General features: G+C 50.6%; 2 protein-coding genes across 4 annotated transcripts in view; one reads left to right on the top strand and one right to left on the bottom strand.

Moving 5' to 3' along the window:
- The window catches only part of LOC133118456 (protein YIPF2-like), a 178917-nt gene that overhangs the window by 146633 nt on the left and 22810 nt on the right, over positions 1-9474 (bottom strand). The gene's annotated exons all lie outside the window — the stretch shown is intronic.
- dcaf15 (DDB1 and CUL4 associated factor 15) overlaps positions 196-9474 on the top strand; it is an 11845-nt gene continuing 2566 nt past the window's right edge. For 2 of the 3 annotated variants that reach the window (XM_061231766.1, XM_061231767.1), the window contains exons 1-11: positions 592-731; positions 1496-1593; positions 1733-1871; positions 2666-2772; positions 3165-3307; positions 3882-4043; positions 4545-5069; positions 7568-7659; positions 8421-8543; positions 8627-8709; positions 9074-9178. In XM_061231766.1, coding sequence (XP_061087750.1) covers positions 663-731; positions 1496-1593; positions 1733-1871; positions 2666-2772; positions 3165-3307; positions 3882-4043; positions 4545-5069; positions 7568-7659; positions 8421-8543; positions 8627-8709; positions 9074-9178 — 1646 coding nt within the window. In that variant the 5' untranslated portion in view covers positions 592-662. Of the gene's footprint in view, positions 348-591; positions 732-1495; positions 1594-1732; positions 1872-2665; positions 2773-3164; positions 3308-3881; positions 4044-4544; positions 5070-7567; positions 7660-8420; positions 8544-8626; positions 8710-9073; positions 9179-9474 lie in introns of those variants that run through there. The other variant, XM_061231768.1, reaches the window with a different exon arrangement.

Raw genomic sequence — 9474 nt, 5'->3', positions numbered from 1 at the left:
TGCAGAAACCGAATCATTATAACCAACTCCATAGTGCACAACCAGCAGTGTAGAAATTTCTCTGGAGCTGACCGAAGGTCACTGTGTTTAAAATGTGAACTGCAGAGAACAGCCCGCGGTAATAGGCATACTTTGATTTTGATTGATGGTTACTGCGGCAAATTGTAGAGCTCTACAAAGAAGAATGAGCCAATGGGGATCCGGTGTGGTCTAGTAGGTGGGCCCGTCAAAGCAGCACTCAGCGGCCGAAAATGGCGCCCAGCTCGAAATCTGAAAAAGATGAAAACAAACAGAAAACACAGAAGAAACATAAAGAGCACATCGTCAAGCTGCTAAACCGTGGAAAGGTAAACAGTATCACATCAAAGCACCGTTATTGAACGACTGACGGGGCGCGGTTGCCTTCTATTAGAGACCGGCAAGATTCAGGTTTCGGCACAAGTGGCGACTTAACTGCTAGCAAGCTAGCCAGCCAGCTATAGCTAAGTTAGCTAACTGGATACATCTGTCCATTGTTGTCAGGTTAGTTTGTTAGTTTGCTATTTGGCATGCAGATGCACAGTTTAACGCTGGTGTCCAGTAATTACGGGTTTAAATGTGCTCTGATATTCTTGATTCACTGGCCATTACCCATCAAGATTCTGGCTTGTTGTGTTAGCTTGATGGCTAGCGAGATAGCCAGCTTCCACAATCGAACTGAATGCAGACATTGTCCGTTTTGGACGGGGAAGGTAACTTGCTTAGCTGGCTAACCTGCGAGCTAAGTTACTCTGCCCGTTTAATATAAGTTGCCGACATTGTTCTGAAAGTGGGACTGACCTGTACGATAGTGATTTAGTTCGTTTGCGAGCTGTCAACTTACGTTAGTGATTCGGAAGAGAAATCATTGATATCCCCAAGCTAAATAACATGGGTGACCGACAGTGTAGACCGTGTCATTGGTTCACGTTAGATTAACTTGAACAGGCTTTTTGTCTTGTCACGCTTTTTAGGTTAAAGGGTATGCCTCTCTGTGGCTACCAAGACTAACTCATTAAACTTTAGTTAACGTCCAGCCAGGTCATATGTCGACCTTAGTAACGTTATGATCCTTGTGTCCAAGCACCTCTGCCTTGAGCGCCCACTGCTTGGATGTTGTTGGGCCGTTGCTATTTTGGACATGTAGCTATCTGGTTAGGCCAGTCCTTGTGGACATTACAGACCCGTAGTTCTGTTTGCGTATTCGCTCCCATTCCAACATGGAACCAATTTACGATTTACAAAGGCTAAGAATGTTCTAGAGGTCACTTGATGCAAGCTTGAAGGTATATCGTGTGCAGAATACATGCGAATCCTGTGCAAAGGAAGTTTTTCCTTTCGATACAAAATATTAGCAGCTTTTTGTCATTTAGTCAGTGAAGCTGAAACATAATTGTGATTATGTCCTGGCAGTACCTTTTGTAAAAAAATAAAATACAAAAAAATAATAAAACATTTTTTTCCCCCCCTGTCTCAGTTGTCAGGTCAGCTGTCGCAGCGGTTGTTCCGTAAGCTTCCTCCTCGAGTGTGTGTGCCGCTCAAAACCATTGTCAGCGAGGAGTTCCTGAGAGCAGGGTATGTATGTATGTATGTATGTATGTAGTGTGTGCGTGTGTATCTGAGGGTTGGTTAACGGACGACAAGGTCCATGCATCGTTCTTCACACTAAAGGTCCACTGCAGGCGCGTCCCTTATAACCCCCCGTCTTTTACAGGCACATTTTCCTTGGTTTCACGAAGTGCGGCCGCTATGTGCTCTCCTACACCAGCGACTGCGGCGAAGACGACGACTTCTCCTTCTACATCTACCACCTGTACTGGTGGGAGTTCAACCTGCACAGCCGCCTCAAACAGGTGAAGAGCCGCCCGCTCGCTAGCGTTTAGCCATTCGGCCCGGGCTGGTTAGAGCTGTCCGCTAGCCGATATGTCTGATAGCTGGGCAGCATGTAGCCTGGTGGCTAGCCACAGAGTAGCCACTGTAAGATCAGTGCTCTTGTTGACCCCTTGAGCAAGGCCCTTAACCCTACATTGCTAAGTCTAATCAACAGTTAGTCGGTTAGTAACGAATGAGATGTAACGAATGAGATGTTGTTCCTAATCTCATTGGCTGGTTTTCCAGGACTGGACAGGTTGAAGTGAACCAAGAACTAAGAACATGCTTACAAAAACAACAACAAAAACGCACAAACTAACAATCGTCATGCGCAACACCTGACATGGCCAGGTCTGGCAAGCCTCTCGCCTCAGCACACTGTTAACCAGTGGCAGTTCAGACTGAACTCTATTGATTGTGGTATTCTGCTATAGTATGAGCCTTTAGTCGGATCTGTAATTAACATAACAAAGTCTACGCTTATCATAGGAAATGGGTGCACACACTTCAGTTAGTTGATTAGGAAGCATGGACGTGTGATTGCTGCTGCAGTATTGGCTTCATCTTATGATTTAATAATCTGTCATTTAGCTGATGCTTTTATCCAAAGCGACTTACAGTTGATTAGGCTTAAGCAGGGGGCAATCCCTCCCCTGGAGCAACGTGGGGTTAAGGGCCTTGTTGAAGCTGTGCAGATCTTACCGTGGCTTCACCGGGGCTAGAACCAGCACCCTTCCGGGTCTCGGTCATGTACCTCATGCTCACCTTTCCGCAGGTGCACCACGTGCGCTTGTTTGCTGGCGAGGACATCTACAGCGACCTCTACCTGACCGTGTGCGAGTGGCCAAACGACCACTCCAAAATCGTCATCTTCGGCTTCAAGTGAGACCCCCCCCCCCGCCCCTCTGCCAGTGTCTGTGCCCCCTGTTCTGGGCATGCTCAGTCTTGACTCGAAGAAGAAAGGTTCCCATTGGCAACATTTTTCTGTTTACCTATGGAGGAACTTCCTGTTTGGATGAGCGTGTAGCCCTTATTGGGTTAATGAATCCCATATGTCCAGTTTTTCCTCAGTTAACCAGTTGTGGCAAAATTCTTTGTGCTTCATAGCTTGGGTTGTTAATATGATGACTATTCACTTGTATTCTTTCCTTTTGTGTGTGTGTGTGTGTGTGTGTGTGTGTGTGTGTGTACGTGTGTGTACGTGTGTGTACGTGTGTGTACGTGTGTGTACGTGTGTGTACACGTGTGTACGTGTGTCTGTGTGTGTCTAACAGCACCCGGAGTTCCAGTTCAGTGCTGATGAACCTGATGATGAGTGATGAGAATAATCGGGACATCTACATCACCATCGCCTCCATGCCCCCCTCCAGACCCTGCGCCCAGTGCTGCCCCCCGCCCTGCTCCTCCATACGCACCGGTACAGTGACCCCACCCTAACCCCACCCTGCTCCTCCATACGCACCGACCGGTACAGTGACCCCACCCTCACCCCACACCGGTACAGGGACTATAACGGTTCATCCGATGTGGATGTAAATACCATCAAATTAAAGCCGACAGTCTTCAACCACTCAGTGGTTCTGGGTTCTGAGTACAGAAGCCAAAAATATGTGTCACTGTCCAATGAGTTATGGTGCTCGCTGTAGTTGGTTGGCTGTAGTTAGCGGCGTTGTGATAAGTGATCTCTTTGTTTTTCCCCCTGTTGCAGTGTTGGTTTCAGTGTCCTTGGTCAGAATCACAGCCAATCACATGCTACTTTCGACAGAGGAAACCAATGAAGCGCTTTGCTGCTAGCATTCAGTGCTTAATCCAGTTTTATTGCCCCCAGTGATGACATGTTATTGTCTGGAGTGTGTAGTGTCCCTCTTCCTGTCCTGCTGGGACACTCCCTTCCTTATGAGTGTATAACGGGCCCTGTGCGATGACTTCCTGTTGGCCTGTGTGCTGTGACTGTTAGCTGTACGGTCACACTGTGTCCTCCTCTCCACCAGGGGGCAGCGAGTGCCTGGAGCACGGCTTCGTGCTGAACTCGCGCTACCAGGTGGTCTACCCCTTCCCCACCTTCCAGCCTGCCTTCCAGCTGAAGAAGGACCAGGTGATCCTGCTCAACACCAGCTACTCCCTGGTGGCCTGTGCCGTGTCCCTGTGCCCAGGTACCTGCCCAAACCACGCTGTGTGTCCCTCTGCCCGGGTACCTGCCCAAACCCCGCTGTGTGTCTCCCTGCCTGCGGCTCTCTTATGGCCGGAGTAGGTTCCAGGACAGCGGAGCTGTTTATCGGGCGCTCGTAACCAGGGCAACGTGCAAAATCAAGTGTATCGCCGCAGCCAAGAGCCGCAGTGACACGGAAATGGGTCTTTGACACTGTGTCCTCCTCTCCACCAGGGGGCAGCGAGTGGGTCTTTGACACGAGTACATCAGAGCAGCAGGACAAGTGTTCGAATGTCCTGTGCAGTTAGAGTCGTCAGCTGTTCTGACATACGTTGTCAGTTGTTCTTTCTGCATATCCCGTGATATCCTGTGTGATGTGAAAGTGCGGAGATTTTGAACAGTGCCAGTAGACTGGTTAGGCGGTGTCTAACTCTCTTTGCTGGTTTGTCTCCCTCTCCCTCTCCCGCTCCCTCTCCCTCTCCCTCCCCCTCTCTCCCTCTCTCAGACGGGGCGCAGGATGATTCGGGTCAGATTCTGTACAGGAAGCGGGCCTCCCGGTCCGGACCCCCCGCCCCAGGACCCTCCACCCCCGCTCAGGGGTCCCCCAACCCCGCCCCCGACTCCGCCCAGGCCTGCCCCGCCCCGGCCTCTCCCAGCCAATCGCAGGCGGCCGCCAGGGCCCGCGAGTTTGCGGCCGACCTCTTCCGACGGGCGCAGGGGCGCGGGGCGGGGCCCGAGAGGGGGGCGGCGGGCGATCAGGGCGGGGCGGAGACGAAAGAGAGGGATGTGGAGAGGACGGGGTGTCGGGGCGGGGGGGAGAGCCCCGGGCCGTCCCGCAGGTCCGCAGAGCCGCAGGCTCCCGAAAACGCCGCCATGATGTCACCGCCCTCCGCTTCCTCCTCCTGCCTGTCCCCCCGCTCGCCCCAGGAGCCCGTCCCCACGGAGACCGTTTCCACGGAGCCGGGATACGTGAACTACACGCGGCTGAAGTACTGCCTGCCGCAGCCTGGAGCTCTGGAGCAGGACACCGGTGAGGACAGCGCCCCCTGCAGGGCCGGCTGACTGTCTGAATAAGAGCGACGCGCTCCTGATGAAATCTGAGTCAACTTGTGTTTGGGTCAGTGGTGTGTTTGAGTGTGGTTTAACAGGGTCAGTGGTGTGTGAGTGTGGTTTAACGGGGTCAGTGGTGTGTTTGAGTGTGGGTTTAACAGGGTCAGTGGTGTGTGAGTGTGGTTTAACAGGGTCAGTGTTGTGTGTGAGTGTGGTTTAACAGGGTCAGTGGTGTGTGAGTGTGGTTTAACAGGGTCGGTGTTGTGTTTGAGTGTGGTTTAACAGGGTCAGAGGTGTGTTTGAGTGTGGTTTAACAGGGTCAGTGTTGTGTTTGAGTGTGGTTTAACAGGGTCAGTGGTGTGTTTGAGTGTGGTTTAACAGGGTCAGTGGTGTCTGAGTGTGGTTTAACAGGGTCAGTGGTGTGTTTGAGTGTGGTTTAACAGGGTCAGTGGTGTGTGTGAGTGTGGTTTAACAGGGTCAGTGTTGTGTTTGTGTGTGGTTTAACAGGGTCAGTGGTGTGTTTGAGTGTGGTTTAACAGGGTCAGTGTTGTGTTTGAGTGTGGTTTAACAGGGTCAGTGGTGTGTTTGAGTGTGGTTTAACAGGGTTAGTGGTGTGTTTGAGTGTGGGTTTAACAGGGTCAGTGGTGTGTTTGAGTGTGGTTTAACAGGGTCAGTGGTGTGTGTGAGTGTGGTTTAACAGGGTCAGTGGTGTGTTTGAGTGTGGTTTAACAGGGTCAGTGGTGTGTTTGAGTGTGGTTTAACAGGGTCAGTGGTGTGTTTGAGTGTGGTTTAACAGGGTCAGTGGTGTGTTTGAGTGTGGTTTAACAGGGTCAGTGGTGTGTGTGAGTGTGGTTTAACAGGGTCAGTGGTGTGTGTGAGTGTGGTTTAACAGGGTCAGTGTTGTGTTTAAGTGTGGTTTAACAGGGTCAGTGGTGTGTGTGAGTGTGGTTTAACAGGGTCAGTGGTGTGTTTGAGTGTGGTTTAACAGGGTCAGTGTTGTGTTTGAGTGTGGTTTAACAGGGTCAGTGGTGTCTGAGTGTGGTTTAACAGGGTCAGTGGTGTGTTTGAGTGTGGTTTAACAGGGTTAGTGGTGTGTTTGAGTGTGGGTTTAACAGGGTCAGTGGTGTGTTTGAGTGTGGGTTTAACAGGGTCAGTGGTGTGTTTGAGTGTGGTTTAACAGGGTCAGTGGTGTGTGTGAGTGTGGTTTAACAGGGTCAGTGGTGTGTTTGAGTGTGGTTTAACAGGGTCAGTGGTGTGTTTGAGTGTGGTTTAACAGGGTCAGTGGTGTGTTTGAGTGTGGTTTAACAGGGTCAGTGGTGTGTTTGAGTGTGGTTTAACAGGGTCAGTGTTGTGTTTAAGTGTGGTTTAACAGGGTCAGTGGTGTGTGTGAGTGTGGTTTAACAGGGTCAGTGGTGTGTTTGAGTGTGGTTTAACAGGGTCAGTGTTGTGTTTGAGTGTGGTTTAACAGGGTCAGTGGTGTCTGAGTGTGGTTTAACAGGGTCAGTGGTGTGTTTGAGTGTGGTTTAACAGGGTCAGTGGTGTGTGTGAGTGTGGTTTAACAGGGTCAGTGTTGTGTTTGAGTGTGGTTTAACAGGGTCAGTGGTGTGTTTGAGTGTGGTTTAACAGGGTCAGTGGTGTGTTTGAGTGTGGTTTAACAGGGTCAGTGGTGTGTGTGAGTGTGGTTTAACAGGGTCAGTGGTGTGTTTGAGTGTGGTTTAACAGGGTCAGTGGTGTGTTTGAGTGTGGTTTAACAGGGTCAGTGGTGTGTTTGAGTGTGGTTTAACAGGGTCAGTGGTGTGTTTGAGTGTGGTTTAACAGGGTCAGTGGTGTGTGTGAGTGTGGTTTAACAGGGTCAGTGGTGTGTGTGAGTGTGGTTTAACAGGGTCAGTGTTGTGTTTAAGTGTGGTTTAACAGGGTCAGTGGTGTGTGTGAGTGTGGTTTAACAGGGTCAGTGGTGTGTTTGAGTGTGGTTTAACAGGGTCAGTGTTGTGTTTGAGTGTGGTTTAACAGGGTCAGTGGTGTCTGAGTGTGGTTTAACAGGGTCAGTGGTGTGTTTGAGTGTGGTTTAACAGGGTTAGTGGTGTGTTTGAGTGTGGGTTTAACGGGGTCAGTGGTGTGTTTGAGTGTGGGTTTAACAGGGTCAGTGGTGTGTTTGAGTGTGGTTTAACAGGGTCAGTGGTGTGTGTGAGTGTGGTTTAACAGGGTCAGTGGTGTGTTTGAGTGTGGTTTAACAGGGTCAGTGGTGTGTTTGAGTGTGGTTTAACAGGGTCAGTGGTGTGTTTGAGTGTGGTTTAACAGGGTCAGTGGTGTGTTTGAGTGTGGTTTAACAGGGTTAGTGGTGTGTTTGAGTGTGGGTTTAACAGGGTCAGTGGTGTGTTTGAGTGTGGGTTTAACAGGGTCAGTGGTGTGTTTGAGTGTGGTTTAACAGGGTCAGTGTTGTGTGGGTTTAACTGTTCTCACTGCCTGTGTTTCTCTCAGAGTATGAGGATGACAAAGTTCAGCTGCCCTTCACTGTGACCGACCTGAAGGGCCGCAGCCTGCAACTGCTCTCCGCACAGAGCCACGGACAGGTGTGTGTGTGTGTGTGTGTGTGTGTGTGTGTGTGTGTGTGTGTGTGTGTGTGTGTGTGAGTGTGTGTGTGAGTGTGTGTGAGTGTGTGTGAGTGTGTGTGTGAGTGTGTGTGTGAGTGTGTGTGAGAGTGTGTGAGAGTGTGTGAGAGTGTGTGTGAGAGTGTGTGTGAGAGTGTGTGTGAGAGTGTGTGAGAGTGTGAGAGTGTGAGAGTGTGAGAGTGTGAGAGTGTGAGAGTGTGAGAGTGTGGGTGTGTGGGTGTGTGGTTGTGTGTGGTTGTGTGAGTGTGTGTGTTGAAATTGTACTTCCCTCTAGGGTCTTTCAGCGCACTTATCCCTGGTTATGGGTATGCACTTTGCACATTGTTGTACGTCGCTCTGGATAAGAGCGTCTGCCAAATGCCATTAATGTAATGTAGTGTGTGTGTGTGAGGTTGTGTGTGAGGTTGTGTGTGGTCGTGTGTGTGTGAGGTTGTGTGTGGTCGTGTGTGTGTGAGGTTGTGTGTGTGTGAGGTTGTGTGAGGTTGTGTGAGGTTGTGTGAGGTTGTGTGAGTGTGTGAGGTTGTGTGAGGTTGTGTGAGGTTGTGTGAGTGTGTGAGTGTGTGAGTGTGTGAGTGTGTGAGTGTGTGAGTGTGTGAGTGGTTGTGTGAGGTTGTGTGAGGTTGTGTGAGTGTGTGAGGTTGTGCGAGTGTGAGGTTGTGTGAGTGTGTGGTTGTGTGAGGTTGTGTAGTACTGAATATCTCTGTTGGGTCTCTGTGGAGCAGTGTCTGTGTGTGGAGCAGCTGACTCTGGACTTTGAGTATGTGATTAACGAGGTCATCCGAAACGACGCCTCCTGGGCGCCCCAGTTCTGCTCCTTCAGCGACTACGACGTGGTCATCCTGGAGGTGAGTCATCACTCGCCCCGCCCTCCGCAGGCCTGCCGCTCTCTGATTGGTCAGCGAGTTCTGACCGACGGTCTCTGTGACAGGTGTGTCCGGAGACGAACACGGTGGTGATCAACATCGGACTCCTGCTGCTGGCCTTCTCCAACGCTGAGGAGGAGCACTGCAGGTGTGTGTGTGTGTGTGTGTGTGAGTGAGTGTGTGTGAGTGAGTGTGAGTGTGAGTGTGAGTGTGAGTGTGAGTGTGAGTGTGAGTGTGAGTGTGAGTGAGTGAGTGAGTGAGTGAGTGAGTGAGTGAGTGAGTGAGTGAGTGAGTGAGTGAGTGAGTGAGTGAGTGAGTGAGTGAGTGAGTGAGTGAGTGAGTGAGTGAGTGAGTGAGTGAGTGAGTGAGTGAGTGAGTGAGTGAGAGTGTGAGAGTGAGTGAGTTTCAGAGATGTACCTCCATGGGTCATACAGCTGTCATTGTGCAAGAGTGTTAATGCACAGCAGGGCCCTCTGCTGGCGGTGAGTGTAACTGCAGGTGTCTGTGTTCAGGCCCAACACGTACCACTCCAGTGTGCAGGTGAGCTGGGACCTCAGCACAGGTGTGTGCCGAACCGTGGGCATCGGGGACCTCACGGAACTCAAGGGTCAGACCAGGTGAGGGCGCTCCAGTGGCTCAAACATGGCTGTGTCTTAACCACTCAGGGTTTTGTGTGCACATCCCAAGATTAAAGCAGGCAATGTGTACTCGCTGAGCCCTTTATTCGGAACACTTGTACACCTACTTATTCATGCGATTACTTAAAATCATGCCGATATGGGTCAGGAGCTTCAGTTAATGTTCACATCAAGCATCAGAATGGGGGGAAAAATGTGATCCAAGTGATTTTGACGGTGGGATGATTGTTGGTGCCAGACAGGCTGGTTTGAGTATTTCTGTAACTGTTGATCTT

Source organism: Conger conger, chromosome 2 (genome assembly GCF_963514075.1).
Source record: "Conger conger chromosome 2, fConCon1.1, whole genome shotgun sequence".
Classification (NCBI taxonomy): domain Eukaryota; kingdom Metazoa; phylum Chordata; class Actinopteri; order Anguilliformes; family Congridae; genus Conger; species Conger conger.
This window is presented reverse-complemented; position numbering and strand designations above follow the sequence as displayed.